The sequence below is a fragment of the Sitodiplosis mosellana genome, unplaced genomic scaffold (genome assembly GCF_009176505.1).
Source record: "Sitodiplosis mosellana isolate CC-2019 unplaced genomic scaffold, AAFC_SMos_1.0 Smas_scaffold_6166, whole genome shotgun sequence".
Classification (NCBI taxonomy): Eukaryota; Metazoa; Arthropoda; class Insecta; order Diptera; family Cecidomyiidae; genus Sitodiplosis; species Sitodiplosis mosellana.
In genome coordinates, this window is record NW_022601407.1 from 6,035,866 (window position 1) to 6,056,103 (window position 20,238).

Consider the following 20,238-nt stretch of genomic DNA (forward strand, 5'->3'; position numbering starts at 1 on the left):
TCTCTCTCTCTCTCTCTCTCTCTCTCTCTCTCTCTCTCTCTCTCTCTAACATTTCAGACACGATCTAAAGAGAAATGTGGAAAAAGGCAAAACAAAAACAACAACAACACCAGTCAAACTCACACACATTCGTCGCCCCGAAGAGAGTAATCACTGGATTATTCTATTTAAATGATTTAATGTAAACGTAAGTCAATTGAATTGTTTATTGGACGCAGCCGCACATATATCGCATACATCGCACAACGGCCAAATTATGACATTTTTCATGCAATTGACGTGGAATTGGTTGGTGGCTTGAACACATTCAGTGTTGGATGTGGTTTTCTTTTAAAACGTTTTATGGAAGAAAATTATGTTTGATTGTCCATTTATCGATCGCAATGAACGTGGAAAATCATTAATTTCAATGATCGTGGAAACTCTCGAGAGCGAATTGAAACAAGAAGGAAGAAAAGGAAAGCAAATCAAACGACATTTGCTCGAAAACCAAAAGAACATTCCAAATTTAACTTAAACTTTACCGTTTTTCAAAGGTGCTCAGCATTTCAATTTTTTCCATCAAAAATGAGTTCTAAATGATGAAAATATTCATTTCATTCATTTTATCCCTTCGAAAATTCTCAGTTCCCGTTGAAAATTAGCAAATGTGCATAGAACTATTGTGAATCTGTGCAAACGATTAAAAAAACACTTTAACGCGCCCAAAACAAACCTCTCAACAGTTCCAATTTGCGTATTTAAATGTCGCGCCATTCAAACATTTGCCTGCGTTGTGTGATTTGATTGTTTCTCTTTTCACTTGGGGTGTTATGCAATAATAAAAAAAATTGTCTTACAAACGATTTGTTTGTATGATAAAATTGTGGCCAAATAACGATTTCCTTTTGGAATGACGATTTGAAAACCAAGTCATTAAAATTTCATTAAGATCACGAGACACACAAACTGTGTACTCAGTGTTTTGTGAGTATGTTTATTTGGCAATGTTTATAAAACGTGCATAGCATCATTTGCAAAGTTGAGAAGAGGAGAAAAAAAACCACTGGACAAGTGTAAAAAAAAAATTCAATTTGGCAAATAATTTGTGGCGGTTAAATTAATTTCGAATTCAGTCAGTCGGTCGGGTTCAAGCACTGGAAATTGGCATACCGTTTTTGTTATTATGATATGTTACTCCAGCGCTTTGACCAACTTAAAAGCTGCTTGTGTCAAAGAACTGTATTGAAATACAAAACACGAAACAAGATTCAGTGGTCATAAATTGGCCTCTTCGAGAGAAAGAGTGAAAGAAAAGACAAACAAATAAACAAAGTAAGCATAGAATGAAAGAGAGACATCGAAACCGAAGTGTATGAGCGTGCGCACGCTTGGCCGCCGTCGATCGCCCGCTCGCTCGCTTGCGCTCATGTGAAAGCATTCAGTGTATGGTCTCGCGCAACAGAGACACGCGCTAGCAGTAATTTATTTTCATCACAATGATGCTACCGCATATTTTATGCACTCCACACAACAGCCCAATCAATTTATTACATAAATTGTGTATACTACACACAGTTTTTCGTTTCTTCTTCTTTTTTCTTCCATTTCGAATTAAATGTTCGCGTACTCTTGAAACGAACAAACGAAAGAAAGAATGAACGAAAAAAACTGAAATGAACGGAAGAGACAGGAGCGATAAGCATAACTATCGAGCCAAAATAGCTTTAAATCTCTCAATTGTTGTTGCTGTTGTGTGGTTCATCCTGCTTCAGCCACGGAAAAAGAGAAACATTGTTGAAATAGAAAGACCGCCACCAGCTCTCTTCCTTTCATGTGAAGTGGTCCCGTATTTATTGCGTGGAACGCCAATAAAATATGATGATAACGAAAATAACATATTAATACAGATTACTTGCTAATTACTTGTTGGACGTTAAAGGGGAAAAAACGAGCAAATTTATTGAACACTCTCATTGTGTTGACATTTTTTTTCTTCGGATCGAAACCGTTGCAAACAGGTTCACCTGATATTTTTTTGCATCAAAATGATGAAATAATTTTGATTCATTTCATCAAGCCTCGTTTTTTTCATTCGTGCCCATTTCATGCAACGTATAATTTATGCCGCACAGTACAACCCACATTGATCGCCTTTACTTTGGCATTTTTATGCGAATCGCACGCAGAAAAATAAATCGATGATTATAAACATTAATAATATTAAGGCGACATTCTTCTTTTAATGAACACCTAAAAACTCACCACTCTTTTCCGCAAACTAGTTTCGGTGTGGTGATCATTTTCAGCTGCTGTTCGCTTGATTTAAGGTCGGTTCCATCGATGAGTAAAAGCATTGACTTTTATGGAAGGAACCATTTTTTTTTAGTAATTACTCAGAAATAATAACCACAGGGTATGCCAATTTTGATTATCGCTTACTCGTAATTGCATTTTGAGTTCGATTTTGTGTTTTATTGATACAGTTATTACTTTAGATTTTCGTTAAGCATCCACTTACAGTTGCCAGAGCTGCAGTTTCCAAACTTTTATGCAAATAGTTCATCTAAGAAAAGCCAGGTAATAATAAATTTGGATCTCTTTGATATATTCAAATATATGTTGGATTAATTAATGAATATATGACCTTCAAATGGGGTTTGCCGTTATTGTAAAACTGATCATTTGCCATCGTACGCTTGGTTGTACTTGTCACCCAATCACTAAATGGTATCTGCCAATGGTTCTTCTTCAGTTGCTGCTGGTGCTTTTGTCGTTGCCGTTGGCATAGTCGTAGTCGTAGTTGGATGTGGTTTCCTGATCCACATCCAATATTCCAAAGCATACCAAAGACAACCTCTGTGCCTACCTGAAAAATGAAGTGATAGATGCGTTCGCTAAATCGTTCGTTGAGAACTATGATTCCAACAACCGAAGCTATGAAAAATGTCAACTCTTATTAGCATAAATTTTGAAAAATGAATGAATATACTTCGAAAATGAGTTTGCATTAAACGTTAAACGGACATAAAATGAAGAAATTCGTGCAATTTCGAAAAATAAATGCATCCGGTTGGATTGAAGCAAGAATAATCTGTTTAGTAAAGAAAAAGCAGTCTCTTCTCATTCCGTCTGTTTAATTGTTGTGAACCAAGAACGGAATTAAATTTATTTGCATTATTGACCTAAACCATTTTGGCTATACAGTAGAAGCTCGATTATCTGTCGGGCACCGTTCCGCCACACAGTCGGATAATCAAATAGACGGATAATCGAATGTGCTGGAAAAATGGTTTTTTCGAAAAATAAAAACGGTACTTTTATATTCGTCGTTTTTTTTATGTGGTATATGTAATTAAGAACAATGTGATTTCAATGTTTTCGTTGCGCAATTCAAAAATGAAAAAGCGATGTGATTTAAGATGTTTTAGTAAAAAAAAAAAAAATCCGTCGTTTTTGATTGTTTTGTTGGTGCTTGCGATTTCGTGACAGCCAAATTTCGCAATCGTCGTAGAAGCATCACATCGACTTGACTGGCATCATTCTGTTTGGTATACCAATCAACGAATTGCTCGAACACGTCCAATCAAGTTATGAAATCGATTCAATCGGATCATGCAAAGTGAATTTATTGTGTCGCAATTCTATTTTTAGAATCAAAAAAAAAAATTAGTTCACATTCTCTGTAATTGGGTTCGGTGGTTTGTGTAACTGTGTATTGTGCTAACATTTGCATTTTCAGTGGGTACAGTTTATTGTCGAATTTCCGAAATCTCACTCTTTGCTTTTCGTAAACAGAAAACAAATCATAAACAGATTTGCGCATTGTGTACATAAAAACAAAATAAGAACAAAACAAAAACAAAAATCATCGCTGACTGCGGTGACAGATAATCGGACTGACGGTTGATCGAGAGACGGATAATCGAGCTTCTACTGTATTTTAAAAATATTTTGTTCGAAGAATAGAATTTATTGGAAGTAAGCAAGTAAGATTAGCATAGTTTGGTTTTGCAATGGTCAAGATTGAGTCTTTTCGGCAAATACATTCATTATTGTTTCAGCGCACTTAGTCCTAAATGAGAATTGTTCATACAAAATGCTTGAGAAATTTTCAATTTGGATGTCAATCACCCCAACATGGTTATTATAAATGAATAGAAAAATCGAACCATGGAGACAGCAATGAAAGTGTTGAGATTCTCCAAAGCTTCAGATGGCAAAATGCTCTGGCGCTGTCGAAAATATCGACATTTTTATTGCTCTTTCTCTCTCTCCCTCTCTCACTCTGTGTGTGTGTTTCAAATTCTCCTTTGATGTCGTATCAAATTTCTTATCGACACAGCTAATGCATAAAAATTTGGGAAAACATTCAATTCGTTGCTATGCATTTGTTCCTAATAATTGGAAATAGAACGAATTCAGTCAGTTATGGTGATTAGTGACACATAGAATTAACATTGCATTTACGGATCACATAAACGTCTATGTCTATAAAAGGTAATTTGTTCAGTGTTTTTTTTGTTGGATACAAAATTATCAAAGAAATTTTAATAGTGTACTGTAAATCAATTTGATTTTCATTAAAACTGCCATTTTATTTTTAGCAAGAAACCATGTATGGATTTGTGCTTATGATGAAAAAAATTTAACATCGAAAATGAAATGTATAAACACTGAAAAAAAAGTCGGCATTAATTACTAAAAATGATTGAAAATCAAGATGTTAAAAGCGGACGAAAAAAGTGATGGAAATTTCTCGAGAAAATTGCGTTAAAGAATGTTGTCATACGAATGGGCTATTGCTGAACATTTTTTATGCGTTTGATGTTGTCCATGGTTCTTCTTGATTTTGATTATTAATTTCAACAAGTGAAGCATCAAGTGAGCATTTGTATATATTGACTTTGTATCATGAATTTATGAATGGGAGGCCATCGGCCAAATGATTCACACTGAAGCGTGAAATATTTTTTTTCTATTTCGCTTTTGCATATCATTCGGTTCAATAAAATCGACATACAACTCTGAGTCAACGACTTCGAGTCGAGAAAAAAAGAGCATGGAACGAAAGAGAAGCGAACAAAAAGACAAACTCGAAAAAAGGCGTTTTTCAATTAAAGCCAATTTCATTTAGATTTTTTTTCCATTCGTTCGATTCAAGTGAATGGTAAGCAATCTTGAGCCATATGTCTTTTGTTTTGTGAGTGAAAATGACACATTTGGATGTGGCGTGTCGAGTGCCAATATGTCACTGAAACCGGCAATTCAATTCAGCTGGCCGCAGAGAAAAACCATACCGACACTATATCTAAATTGATTAAATGCCAAAATAATTGCAGTTACGGGATACTAATGGTTTTTCGGCTCGTGAACGGCATACAATACAACTGTAAAAATGATTTATGCGATTTGATTTTTGTTTGCGCAAAAAAAAGATCATTCGAACTAACTTGCTGGTGCTGCTGCTGATGTTGTTGTTGTTTTTTTCATCGCAAACATATTGGCCGGAATGAGTAATCAACGCCAATGGGCATGTTTACATGCTGTTGGTTTCTAAAAAAGGAAATTCAAATGCTCGGGAACGCGCAACTAGCACAAAAATTGATAAAAATCTATTTATCGCCCGTTGCCTGAAAGCACTTGTCGCTGATTTATAGCATTCGGTTGGGATTTATGCAATGCGTTGTGTTCTTGAATCTTGGATGAAAAAAAAAATGCGCATTACATTTATATGCATCATGATCATCGATTTGAGGAAATATTCTCATGGAAAAATGGAACATTAAAAGTATTGCATGTAATATCGAAGCAGCGGTGGCGACGGCGACGGCGGCAACATTTTAAAGTAGCTAAGAGCTACTTGGCTTAATATATTGATCCGATGCAATGCGGAGAAAAAAACAATATTATTCTACCATGATGCAAGGGAGAGAGAGAGAGAGAGATCTTTTGTTGATCGTGATCGAAGATAAATATGCACTGCGTAGTAATTGATTGCCATGGATTTGCATACAAATGTTGATTGGCCAAGGTTTTGTGGTTGGTAATTTTTTTTTCGCTCCATCAGACAGAGCCGCAAGTTAAAAACAAAAAACAACCAGCACAATCATTTTGACAACCAAACACACATCTGATTTGATCCATAATTACGCCGGCCAAAAATCAGCCTTTTGACCTGATTCCTCGCTGCACAATTCACGTTGATTGCAAATAAAAATCCTGTGGCCAGCTTGAAATCCTGGAAAAACAACACATAATTATCACATAAAATTGCCGTCTATAAAAATCGTCCAAAAATGGGCAATAACGGCAAAAGGATGGAAAAACATCGCATCGTAAAAGGGCAAAAAGACACAAAGTAAAGCAATTTCTTCGCGCAAACGAAGTCTTGAAAAGAATTGTCAAGTTGTTACAATTTCCCAATTTATTCGCCAATATTGCAACTTATTCATTACCGTTCGACACATCTCCCTCTCGCTCACTCGTTCGCTCGCTCGTTGTTTTTTTCCGTCAGTTTCATCGCTTGCTTTTCACCTTCTTTTCCGTAATGTTGTCATTATCTTGACTTCATCGAATTATAATTTATTAATTTTTGTGCTCACGCACTTTGCACGTAACCCATAATTTCCGCAGCCTCACTACGAACGTAACAGAGTAAAGGGAGAGAAGAGAAAAACAAAACACAAGCCATCAAGATACATGAAGAGTGGCTATCAAATCTGTGTGTGTGGAGTTGGCCCAACAAATGAAACCAACATGATTTATCGTGAAAAATGAACAAGAGGAACGTGAGACAGGGACAGAGACAGGCGAAACCAACGAACGGGAAAAAAACACACAGCAACATGGAAATAAGAAGCGAGCGAAACAGAAAAATGAGAAGAAAAACGTTCGCCGCACACGTGTTCATTTGATACCCTGAGAGCTAAATATAGCCGTGTTTTTTTACATTTTTTTTGAGCTTACGCAGTAGTTTCATTCAAAATAAGTGAACAAAACACAGAAGAAGGAAAAAAACAACAATAACGACGATCAAAAACAACAGCAAGCACACAACAGCCACACGGCGAAAAGACGAAGATTGAATGATGAAGAAATTGTACCGGCGACAACTACCATCAACCGCCACAGTTTTTTTAATGTTCTGCGAACATCACATTATCATCATTATCGTAATTTAAATGCATCGTTAAGTGCATCAAGATATGTTCCGAAGCTATGAGAACAACCAACTTTGGCATTCGCATCCATAAAGCAAAACAAAAACAGATTACGAATGCGCATATAAACGCCGATAAATGGATCGCAGCGCAACATCCACTACAACGGCTATAAGAACAAACGAACAATTATCATCTCAATCGAACAATTACTATTCATTCTATTTAACGATCTATATGTGTAGAAGAATCTGCTTTAACTTGATCTCCTTTCGAGAGGAATGACATGGTTTACTCAAGCAGAGTGACACTTTTCAATCGCAGCATCTTCGTCGATGATTTTCTCTTTGGAGAGGGAAAAATGACTATTTTCTGTTCTATAGAGCAAATCAACGTAATAATAGTCGTTACGATTCATAACGACTAAAGTGTTATAAGCTCAGTTATGAGCTTCGGAAGACAAGAAAATATATTCGCCTATAAAGACAAGAGAAAGAGTACCCTTTGCAAAGTGGCTTTCATCAAAATTCATGCATAGTCCTTTTTCATTTAAAAAAAACACTCCCTTCGTCATCACATTCGATTTGAGCACGAATGCGTATCGAATGGATCATCGCATTTGCTAAAACGGACATTTTCATCTATGAAACCATTTTTTGAACTTGTTCTGTTTTTTGGCCTTCGTCAACTATTTTTGCCCTAATTTTGCGTCATTTTTCACTTTTTTCCACCTTTTTCGTATATCTCGTACAATTTCATCTTTTTTTAGTTTTTTACTTCTATGCTTTTTTATTACTTGTTTTGCTTTTTTACCTCTATTTTCGTCTTATTGTGCTAGTTTTTTTTTCGAGTTTTTAATTTTCTCTTTGCGTTTTTTCACTTGTTCCCAATATATTTTTTCTACCTTTCATTTTTATTTCGATTTTGTTGTCTATTCTTTAATTTCCATCGATTGCTTCTGGAATTGTATTTATTGCCTGACTGAATTTTGAAAAATCGACCTCAAATGGTTCAATAAACAAAGTGACCTGCTTGAATGCCATTGTACAAAATGCGAAAACCTTTCTGAACTCTCATCCTGTGTGTGTGTGTGTGCCTCAGAACAAGTGAAAAGGGCCATAAAAAAGGGAGAAAGAAAATTGTGACGGGGACAAAAATGTTGCGTAATTTGGTGCAAAAGGCGAAAGCATTGTGCACGAAACTCAACAAAGTGCACCCAATAATTCGAATTAGCATTTGAAATGGTGGAAGGTCATAAATAGAACGAGAGAGACCCGTACACAACTGAAATCGGCTCAATGGTTGGAAAAACGTGCGAAAAAAAAATTTGAAGTGTATAATGGTGTTATTTCTCATTATCCACTTCAACCCAAATCAATTCCGAACCAAAACGGACGGTTTTTCCATACCGAAACGGCACGAAACGAATGAACGAACGAAGGAATAGAAGAAACCACCGAAAAAATATCGATGCATATATATTTATGCATAATATAAGTGTATAAAAATGCTCCCTCTGCACAAACCAAACACTCAAATATGTATGCGCGCGCGCGTACGTTCCCTTCACCGTGTGTCGAATAGAGGAGTTGCTTGATCAAAACAAAGGCACTCTCAACAAACACAGTCGAGCATAGCGAAACTAAGAAGAGTGCAAGGCAAGCGAAACAGGCGAGCAGGCAAAAGGCGAGGATCGGATGAATGATGGAATGATGGAATGAAATATATACATACTCACATCTGTGCGTATTTGTATGGTGATGCTTTAATAAGTTTTTGAGTTTCGTGGGAAATATAACTTACCCTGGGTTCCCATACCGTACCGTGCTCACATGGCGTGTTCTGTTTTGTGTATTCATCGGTGCACTAACTGCATGTGCATAATAATGGATGTGTGCTGTTGTTGTTGTTGCTGCCTTTTTCTCTCTCTCTCTCTCTCTCTCTCTCTCTCTCTCTCTCTCTTCATTTTCCTTTTTGTTTCGGGTTCGGGTTTTATTTCTCTCTAGTCGTACGCATACACAAAAGGCACGATAGAGAATTGTGCGTAAAGCGTGTCTGTCTGTGTGTACGATTTCATTTTCCACGTTTATCGTCTATCGATAAAAGTCGGATTTTGGAAAATGTCTATACAGGAGCGGGGTGTTTATGTGTGCCTTAAAGGAATAGAAGAAGAATACAAGAAGAAGAAAATCGCAACTAGTTTTCTATGGTCCGAATACACGCATAGAACAATGCTTGTACAATGTCACACATGGTAATCGATGTAAACCGTAACAGAAAAAGAAGAAGCACAAATCAGAGAAGAGAAAAAAGAACAGGCAAACGAAGAAGAAGACGACGACGACGATGAAAAAAAATGAAAAGAAAACGAACAACGAATCAACAGAGAAGTAATAAGTGAGGAGAATACACATAGTGAAGGTATTAAAAGCCGAGAGAGCAAACGCAATGAAAAAGGGCGCACCTGCCAATTTTCCCATCGTTCTCGTCACTTTCTCGATCAATTTATTATCAATATCATTGAAATCTCTGTCTCCGTTCATTTGTTCGTTCATTTCGTTCCTTCCATCCGTTACGTTTTCTCAAGCCAGTGATTTTTCTGTTTTTGCGCGATTTGCTCCCGCTCTTTCTCTCTCTCTCTCTCACGCTCGCTCGCTCCATCAGAATCCTTAAGAAAGTGTACAAATGATTATCTACTGTCGTTTTCTTTCCGTTTTTGCGATGCATTTTATCACGCGCAATTTTCAATTTAAATAAAGCCAGAAAATTTGGCGAATGATTCGGAATGGCAAAAAAAAATATAATTGAAATGGAGAGCTTAATGTTTGATTAACACAACCTGGCCGATTTGTGTGACCTCTTTGGCCTCCGTTTGGTACACAACACTCCAGCACTCGCATAATTAATGACGACGCCAAATATTGTGACGACGAAAGAACAATAAGAGACGAGAGAAACGAACGAGAGAAGTGAAAAAAAACTCTACAATTATTGAATGAATGAAGGCATTGTATGTGTACGATGAGAGAGAGAGAGAGAGAGAGAGAGAGAGTAGAGCTTGTGCGATGCACGCTTATAAAGTGCGACCGATATAACATACCGATAAATATATGTATATATATAGAGAAGCGAGTGAATGTCTTGGGCGCGAGTACGGTCTCGCTCTGTTTTTTTTTGACGCAATTTCTTGGCAAACAACACACGGGACATCACGGTCTCTCTTGCTCTCTTGATGCCTGAATGGAGATGTTGCCGTGACTGAAAATTATGCCGCTACACACAGAGAGAATGAGCGATGTGTGGTTAATCGCTTTCTTCATTAGCTTCATATTTATTACCGTCCACTTTTGATGTTGCTGCAGAAAAATTAAATATATTGTAGAGATATGACAATTTACATCCACATATGTGGAAACAGAGCGAAAAAAAAGCGACCGAATGCACGTATGCAGATCACTTATGACGTTTTAAAAACTGACAATAATCATATCCGGCATGCTGACTCCGTTGACCATTTGCCCAGTCAGTTCACATAATAGTTATCGTTGTTTAGTTACCGATGTGACGCAGAGCACAGAGTGTACTCCTTGTGGCGCGCGCACACGGACACTTTGATGCTAAATTCAAATTACCTTGAGCAAAAATCACACAAAATTAGCTGAAGGAACACAACCGAGAGCACTGAAAATGCGGTTAGGCAATGTCAAGACCAAAACATACGCACACGAAATAAATCGACCTGGATTCTTTGTTTGCGCACCCGTTCGCGGCACAATTTTTCGCTTGTTGCTCCACAAAGATCCAATGACGTTCGAACATTGTTTTTACCATTTTCGTACCTTGTTTTAGCCATTACTTTTTTTTATTAGTTCTTGTATAATCACGACGTCCTTATTTTTACGAAACTATTTATATCTTATGCAAAACGATTCATGAACTTCATCTCAAATGGTTAAGATATCCTTAACTTATTTGACCAATCAACTGCTATTTCGGGGCTAATTTGTACATTTCACTGTTTAACAACTGTTTTGGCCAGTGTTCGTGCTTTTTTTCTTCTTACGCTTGTCTCATAAACGTAACGAGCTCGTTTCGAATTACAACGGTAAAAAGGAAATAGCTTCGGGCGACAAACAAATCACTATTTTCACTTTGCATCCGACATACTGCAGTTGCGATCTGATAGACTTGCTTTCGGTGATTTTGACATTTGCTTTCGAATGGAAAGTGCCAAATTTATGGGAAAGAACAGTACTCATTTGAATCGAAGAAAGGCTTCGATTTATATGAATTCCAGATGGTAGTCGAAATTTCTTTGTTTGAGCGGCTGTCATTTTGCATTGATTTTCAACAGGTCATTAGCGCTTTTCATCGGAAAAATGGCATTTGAAACATCCAGAAACATCAATATCAAGTCCCATTTATAAAGAAAGGTGATGAGTCTGATGTTTCAAATTATAGACAAGTCAGTGTATGGCCAACTCAATGGCGATTATTTTTGAATATCTAATGAATAAATTGTGAATATTAGAATATCAATTGACACTACACCAGCATGGGTAGATTTGTAAGAAACTAATCGACTCATTCTCATTGAATATGTTGGTCATGTGTCGTCTGCATTAGATGAGGGTTATGAGATGCATACAATTTATACAGATTTTACCAAAGTCTTTGATTCCGTTGCTCATGAAATTTTGCTCTCACAAAAACTGCATTCAATGGGTCTTGATACCGTCATGTTACATTGACTAGATTCATACCTCATAAATCGACTTGTCTATGTAACATGACGGTATCAAGACCCATTGAATGCAGTTTTATAATTTCAATATATATATTAATTCAACGGTCACAATTTTTATTTAAGCATAAGTTAAAATGGGAATTCAAAGGAATATCAAAAGTCGCAAAGCAAACCAAAAACGATGATAAATTGTAAACAGAATTCGTCACCATATACTCAATAAAAAAAATAAAATAGAACCGCGTTCGAATAATGCGAAAAGAACGTTAATTTGCAAATGAAATCACGTCAATTTATGGGAGAAAAAGAAGACTTATTCGACACAACGGGAGTTTTACGTTTTTGTTTTTATCGTGTATTTTGGGTTGTTATGAATGGAATTGCTCTGATTTGAGCAGAAAATCTGCGTTCGGAAAGGAAGAATTCATAAATATGCAATTAGTCAAGTGGCAAGAAGCAGCAGAAAACTGTGGAATAATGACGAAAACCCAAAGTCATAAAAGAAAAAATTTCTTCATCGATATGAAAGGAAAAAGTCAAATCAATAATGAACGAAAGGAGAAAAAAAAAACTCCGCAATTAGTTGGGAAAGTCGTTGAATTTTGATCATTTGTGAATAATTTCCATATGAAACAGCGTTGACAGCCCTCTGAAATGGTGCATATATTATAAAAGAAAGTGTAATTTTCATTTATAAATTGCTGCAATCTCTGTTTCGTCTCAACGGACCTTTTCTCCATTCTCATCGTCTTAATAACATCAATTCGAAATAAAATTTAATTGAATGCTGTACCAATGTTCAATGAGAGAGGGAGAGAGATAAGAGAGAAAATAAATCCTTAATTGAAGGATACGGACGAGAGAAAACCGTAATGGAAATTTTGTGAAAGGCGAATCGATATATTTTTTCTACCTGCATGTGTGCACATACCAATACACCGATGCGGAGGATGTGTTTGGTGCGCAACTGGCAGAGTGTATGGTTCATGTGCACAGGATTGCATGCGTGGTGCGACGGCGGCAGCAATGACGACGAAACACATAGCAATAGGGAACCGGTCGTGGTTCAACGAGCAAATCGCCCACGTGCTTCGATATTTTGGATGCGTTGCGAGTGCATAAGCGCACTGAGCGCACAGCACCGAAAGAGGCAGACAGAGGTGGCGGGGGAAGGAATACACGTTGATTCCTTTTTGCCGTAGGCTGTTGCTATTGCTGCTGCTGCTTTTTTTGTTTGTTTGTTCCTTTTTCGTTTTTTCGCTCGCTTTTTCTGTTCCAACTTTCGGTTGCGGAGAGCGCGTTTATGCAGGCGCGCATCGACCAATTTTTGAGTATAAAAGTCCTACCATATTCCGACTAACCATCATTCTAACTTCAAACCTGTTGCACTCACAACCAACAGAGTTTCTCTCTCGTCACAGTCATATCGAACACTGATCGATTTTCTTGATCGAGAAAACGTACGAAGAAGTTACGGAAAAAGCAAAAAAAAAAAAAATCTGAATTTCGTGAGTCGTGTGTGAGATTTTTTTTTTGTATCGTAAAAACGAAGCGTTCGGGCACGCACAATAACACAGAGTGAACAAATAACAAAACGTAACCGTTAACAAGAAACATATCATTCGGTCGTCATCATTGCTGTTGTTGTCGTCGTTTTTTTTTCTTCTTTCGCATTACCGCATATATAATCGCATTTCATCATGTGTATCGCCCGTGATAATTTAGTAAACAAAGAAAGAGAGCTCAAGCTCAAGCAGCAACAACAACTGCAGCCACCGTTGCTACAGCAACAGCAGTTCAACGCACCGAATAATTGGATGCAATCAGTGCGCAAAGTGAGTAACCATCAATTAAATTGCATTAAACTTTTTCGTATGTGAATTTTTCGATTTTTACTAATTTTTATTTGTTTTTTTTCTGTCGTTTTTTTTTGTATAGCCATTGAAACCGAAGCATGCCACTCGCAAGTTTGTGTCAAAAGCAAAGATTAATCTCAACAAATATTGGCATAAATTTGAAGAAATTTTAACGGCTGCTGGTGAAGATATAAAATCCATGTCATCCACCTACACTGAGTTCATCATTGCACAAAAAGACAAGTACTGCAGCGTTGAACCGACCAACACCTCGGACCTGTTATCATCCACCAAATTGACATTGTTGTCAGCTGTACGCAACCAAACGCCGAACAATTTGCACGATGAATTGAACACATTGGTTTCAAAGAACAACGATGAAGACAGTGACGCTGTGGCACTGAAGAACACCAACGAAAGTGAACCATCATACAAAGCATTCAGCAATGATGATCTGTACTATGGCGTCAATTTGAGCACAAACATCGCACCAATGGGTTCGTTCAAAGCAAAACGTTGCTCATGCTATTTGGATCAAGAATTCATGACTCCACCACCGCCACCACAACGCCGACGACCAGCATCCACTTCATTCATTCCAACGTCACAATTCATTGCCGCCACAAGCATGGGCCAACAATCATCATCGTCAGCAGCACCACGTTTCAATCATCGCAACATTCGTTTGAGCGTCGAAGATTGCCAGAATCTCGAAAACGAAGCACTTCAGGTATACGGAAAATTTAGCTTTTATGATACTAGTTTTTAAGTTAACTGCAATGCTTGCACTATGTAATGAACTGAATTTCATTTTCAAATTGGCAAATGCTTTTGTGCCTTATTCAAGTATTGTGTAGTTGATTAAGATCACTTTTTTTTCTCTTTTCATTTCTCACTTCCAATTTTGCTCAGTGATTTGATTTAAGTATTTGTTAAGACTTTTTATTTTGGACAAGAAAACAACAACAACAAAAAAGCAAATGAAATTTCGCCGTTTAATCGCAAGCCATTTCACGACCTTGTGACACTTCACGTGTCGATAAACAACCGGAAAATTCGTGTCATGCAACACACTCGAAAACTTTCCGAACAAGCTAAACAATTGGAGTCTTTTATTTGAGCTTCGACTCTTGAACTTCCCATTCGATTGTTTCGATTTCGTTGGAATTTCACCGAAAACTCTCAATAGCAGGGCAATGATGCAAAATAAGGTTAAACAGAAGAAATGATTCAAAATTTGAAGCAATCCATTTCATTTGAAAACTAACAATATCGTTAGAAAATACTAACGATCGCTCAATTCCAGTTCTATGTTCTATTCATAGAACGTTGTTTGAATTGACATTTTAAAATGAATTTCGCCTCGAATTTGTTTCATTTCTTCGACTCAATGTGTGCAATTTAGTTTGTTAGGATCGGCAAAACTGTGATTTAGTTAGATGTGTTTGTGATCAATTGCGTTTGTCTCTCTCACGCCATAGAGATAGTTGAAAGTGCTCACTTGGTGCACTAATGCCTTAAACACTGAACATGCGCATGTGTGCGGTTCAATTGAGTTTTTAGCAAACTTGCTTGAGTCCGTCCGCACCACATAATTCAGGCGGCTTGGTGTAGCAGTAGCAAATAGGCCGATATTAGTGTCAATTCATTAACTTTAGGAATGTGTGGTAGGAAAAATGTGTTCTTGGCCGAGATTTTGCTCGTGAGCCGATGAACTCTGGTAGATTAGCTTTAATTAGATGTTTAATTTGTCGAATGTGATAATAGGGTAATGATGCGCTGATTCCATTTCCAAAGCACTTTCTCCCCGCTCCGGAACATGGCAATCGGTCACGTGATATAAAACAAGTGATAGCAAGTGTCTTCCAATACATAGCCGCTCCATGCGTCTCATCGACCACCATCGAGACAGCAAGAGCATATATTTTTCTTCCGCTCCTCATTTTTTAGCAAAATTCTAGCAATATTTTTGCAATGACTATAAGGACAAAACAAGCAATAATTTCTATGATCTCCTCTCAAAACAAAATCGATTTATTTTTTAGGCAATTTTTTTTTTTTTTTTTCAAAAGAGTTCTATTTTTGGTTTTGAAGATTTCTATATTTTTTTTCGGTTAAAAGATTTCTATATTTTTGGTTGAATCATATCAAATTCTAGAGCACTTCCCTTTCATTCGGGCACATTGTGTTTTGTTTGCAACAAGATCTGGAGCGATTTTTTTTCCTTTTTCTTCGTCTGTGATTAAAATGCTCAATGCAATACACAGATCTTGATGGAAACAAAATGCGGCATCGTTGAAAGTGTGAGTTTTGTTGGCAGAGTTCAGAAATTTATTTTATCAAAATTTTATTTTAGATCCAAATTTATATTTTTTTTAAAGAGAGATTTTTATTTTTTACGTAGAAAAAGAGAGATTTATTTGATTTTATTTTGTGATTTTTGAGGTGAAGCACACATGGATAAAGCATAACGATGAAACACAATTCCAATAGCCTTGAACTACCCATTCCAATGGGTATTTAAACAGGTGTTGATTCGTTTTGTTCCATTGTGTATTGCACTCAGTTTCGAGCTTCCAGTACAAAATTAGCAGGTCTTCCATGTCAATTGCGATTCTATTGCACGAGTTAATATCGGGTCTTTCCAAACTCAAAACGACTGCAATGCATTGACTAACTTATGTTTTTTTGGTATAGATTTTCTTTTTGAAACTGTGATCGCATCGTCCTTGCTTTTGATTATGATGTGTGTGTGTGTGTGTCATGTTTCTGACCGAATTTCTACACAAGGTCGCAAGGTTATTCGTCGAATGTCATTTGAACAAAAAAAAAAAACAATCACCCACCCACTGGTTATTATGCAAGTACTCATTTTCATTAGTTACATCTAAGGCTTTCGATTTAAGTTCATACACTTAAACAGACAAATGAACCAAGTGAATTTATTACAACTCCCAGTTAAATTTCTTCCATTTTTTTTTGAAAACATTGTTTATTCCCAACTCAAAAGTGAAAGTTTTTTTTTTACACTTTCTAGCCTTAGTCCTATTGATAAGCTTTTAATTTTATTTTATTCTAACAATCGAGTTATCCTACTTTATTTCGATTTCATATTGATCTCCGTAGCACTAGCCAAAATGTTTTAAGTTTCATTTTTTATTATTTCACTTACCATTAAGTTTTGATTCTAACTAAGATCTCATAAGATTGTGTTTTATTTTTAAACTATTTTTTTGTGTGAACAGTTTGACAATTGAAAAATAAAAAGCAAAAAAAGAATATCTTCTCTCTTTGATTTCAAACATTTCTTTGATATTTGCAGCGATTTCAGCGGAGTTATTCTTTTGCAGCTTTTTTGCAGACATTTTTACAGCTTTCAACTTTGTTTATGCTGATTCAAATTTGACTCATAAAAGGATTTTCCACAACTTCTCAACATTCTTTCTTTTAATCCTGGCCATTTTCAGCTCTGAGTATCCAGTCAGTGGAGCATGTAGCTTCTTTGGCAATGATGTTCATGAACACGTGTTTATGCCTGATTCACTTGATCGAATTACGTATCTAATTACATAAGTTATTTCTTCATTCAACAGTTATTAACATCATTCCCTTGTCTACAATCCAGATTCAAATCGGCTTCAATGCTTTAATGCTTCAATTTGGCTTGATTTTGGCTTTGATTCATTTATAACACATGAAAACATCCACACCAACATTCTAATAAGACTAAAAAGAAATCATTGCCCTTCACCAAAAAGTCCCGATAATTGAGAAAAACATCGATTTGAACCAAAAATGCCGTTCAAACAGTCCATATAATCCTAAATTTATGTTACGAATTCCTTTGCGAAAAAAATGTTTGCCCATTTTATGTTCCAAATATTAGTGTAAATAAGGAAAAAAGGAAGAAGATCTGTCCGAAAACCCTGTTCACAGTACGAAAAATTGCCGAGTTTCAGGAGTTATTCTGCTTCCCTTTTTGCCCAAATATCCTTAAGCCTGTTGCACATCATATTCTACCTGCTCGTCGATTGCAACGAAAATCGTACCATTGTTGCAACGTGCCGTGCATAACCAAAACTGTATTCTTTTTCGCTTGGGTTTGCATTATAAATTTATACGTTACTATAATAATACTATAGTACAAATAATAAGGAATCGTGTCAATCGAAAGACATTCTTCAAATTATTTATGCATGTCGATTCGATCATTCGAATGTGACGAAAAGAGTGTTTTGTTTTTTTACTTGGTGAGGCTTTAAGAAATTATCGTCTTTCTTCTTCTTCTTCTTCTTCTTCTCCTTCTCTCTCTCTCTCTTTCTCTGTTTTTAGAACAATCGCACTTGAGCAACGCTCCCAGAAGCATAAGTGTTCGTTCGCTCGTAAAATATATGCAAATGAGCCCATGTAAACGAGAGTGTTTTTTTCGCGACTTTCATCACAATGAATTATCCATGTATTTCTTCACTCCTGAGCGGTGGCTCTTACAAGAAATAAAGATTCTAATATAATTTCATGCTCAATGAAGAAATTTAAATGTTGAATTAATATATGGCACACCTGTTGCCCTTTATTAAGCGCAATAAACACACGAGCAAATGATACGGTTACGAAGAGTGAAATGAAAATAAGGAGAGAAGAATAGTTAAAAGTATCTTAAGAATAGAAATTAATGTTTTATTTCAATAAATTCATTTTCGAATTCTGAATAATAAAAAAACTAGAAAGATGATGGTTGAATGATTGAACTATCCAGTGAATTCGATTATAAGCGAGAAAGTGATTTGTTCCTTTGGCATTCATACCAGAAAGTTCAAGTAACAACAAGAGATAAAATGATGAAGCCAGAAATTACGTTTCAAATTAACAATTCAAATGCTCATTTTCGAAACTCCTTATGCTTGAATAAACTTCAATTTTGTGCAAATGAATGCTTTTTCGAATTTGATTCGACGAATTGATCAATCGAAATCAAACTGAACACAGATTTTTCGAAGAAACCCTAAAATGGACGAAAAATCTATTCTGAATGAATATGAGAGAGGTTGTCAATTTATCGTTCTTCAAATTGGCTTCTAGCGAATGTTTAGACGTAATGCAACTGATTAAGACAATTGTGTATTTAAAGAGCAAAATCAATTGCCGCTGTGTGCCACTTTGAAGTTATTAGGGCTGATGGCAGCCCATTCTGTTCAGGTGATGTCTCACTGCGTGTGTAAAATATAGAATAAATTGTTCAGTTCAAACATTCAGTCTTTGGCGTTGAAATACAATAATATTTATTTGACTTGTTATACTTGGGCATTGAGAGGGATAAAATTTGACACAGCAAATATTTTGCGAAAATCTCAGTTTTTCCTTGAGAGAATTAAAATGATCAACAATTTGGAAATTTCGAAGGGTAAGTTAATTTCCCTCGATCAAACTAAATTTTTAGCCTTATAATAAATGAAGTTTAAAAAATTTGGATGAAAATTCATTGTTTTCTTCCAAATCGATATAAAAATGAGAACATCAAACGAGAAAAATATGAAACAAAGCAACTCATAATCTGGAAAAAATGCATTTTTCTTCTCGTACAATAATGTTCTTAACAATGCCACAGTGCCGAAGTGACATACCAATCTATTCATTCCTTTATATTCACATAATTAATTCAGGCATAAATCCACAAATTGACCATAAAATTTGCGATCGATCATTATAGTTTCGATCTATTGGGTATTATGCAATGATCTCGATTTCTCGGGAAAAATGCCATATTTCCCGAGAAGCAACCGCTATTGAATCCAACATTTATTGAAGCAGAAGCTGAAACAAGAGCATAACAATCGCCAAGTTCTCTCTGCGTGGTATCGATTCTATTGTTTTCCAATTACAACGAAAGCAAAAAAAAAATCATAAAAAGCAATAAAAAAAAGTCGGTAATAATTATTTCGAATCGTTCGTCAATTCTATTGTGCGTTTAAACGCATTAAATGAGATAAATCGTGCGAAAATGTTTTATTGGAAAAAATGAAAGGAAAAAAATGCAAAAGAAAAATCTCATGTATGTATTTAGCTTTGGATTTAACTAATTGATTCAGCGCGATTGGATAAAAAGGTGTTATTGTATGTGGACAAAAGATGTAAAACTACATATTTGCCATCTGCTAAAAATGATATTGATTCTTGGTGTTGCAATTCGTGAAAATGGATCATCATCAGGGATTGAATGAGCGCTAAAAGGATCATCAAAGAAAGATAAACTGTGTATTTCACACTAAATCAAGCAAGAAAAAAGTCGTAATTTTTTCAATGGATCGAATGAAAAAAAAAAAAAACAATATAAAAAGTGATTGCCAAAGGCAGCCTTGAACTGCCATTATTTATGAAAGAAAAGAACTGAATTATACTTGTGTGAACAACAATGAGCCGTCCTTAGAAAATGCTGTAATTTTTCGGTTTAACTTGAAAACGTTTATGTGGAAATCACGCGCGGCAGCCATTTGAA

The 20,238-nt window shown here is 36.0% G+C and overlaps 2 protein-coding genes across 2 annotated transcripts in view; one reads left to right on the forward strand and one right to left on the reverse strand.

Moving 5' to 3' along the window:
• The window catches only part of LOC129575285 (omega-amidase NIT2-like), a 311,296-nt gene that overhangs the window by 97,551 nt on the left and 193,507 nt on the right, over nt 1-20,238 (reverse strand). The window lies entirely within an intron of this gene.
• Nucleotides 13,278-16,906, forward strand: LOC129575286 (uncharacterized). The gene is made up of 2 exons (XM_055458565.1): nt 13,278-13,724; nt 13,828-16,906. The coding sequence occupies exons 1-2, from the start codon at nt 13,590-13,592 to the stop codon at nt 14,512-14,514; spliced, it is 822 nt and encodes a 273-aa protein (XP_055314540.1). The 5' UTR covers nt 13,278-13,589; the 3' UTR covers nt 14,515-16,906.

Coding starts and splice junctions, on each gene's coding strand:
- LOC129575286 (XM_055458565.1), top strand. CDS start 13,590: ATGTGTATCGCCCGTGATAATTTAGTAAACAAAGAAAGAGAGCTCAAG. Junction 13,725..13,827: donor GGATGCAATCAGTGCGCAAA/GTGAGTAACCAT, acceptor TTTTTTGTATAG/CCATTGAAACCGAAGCATGC.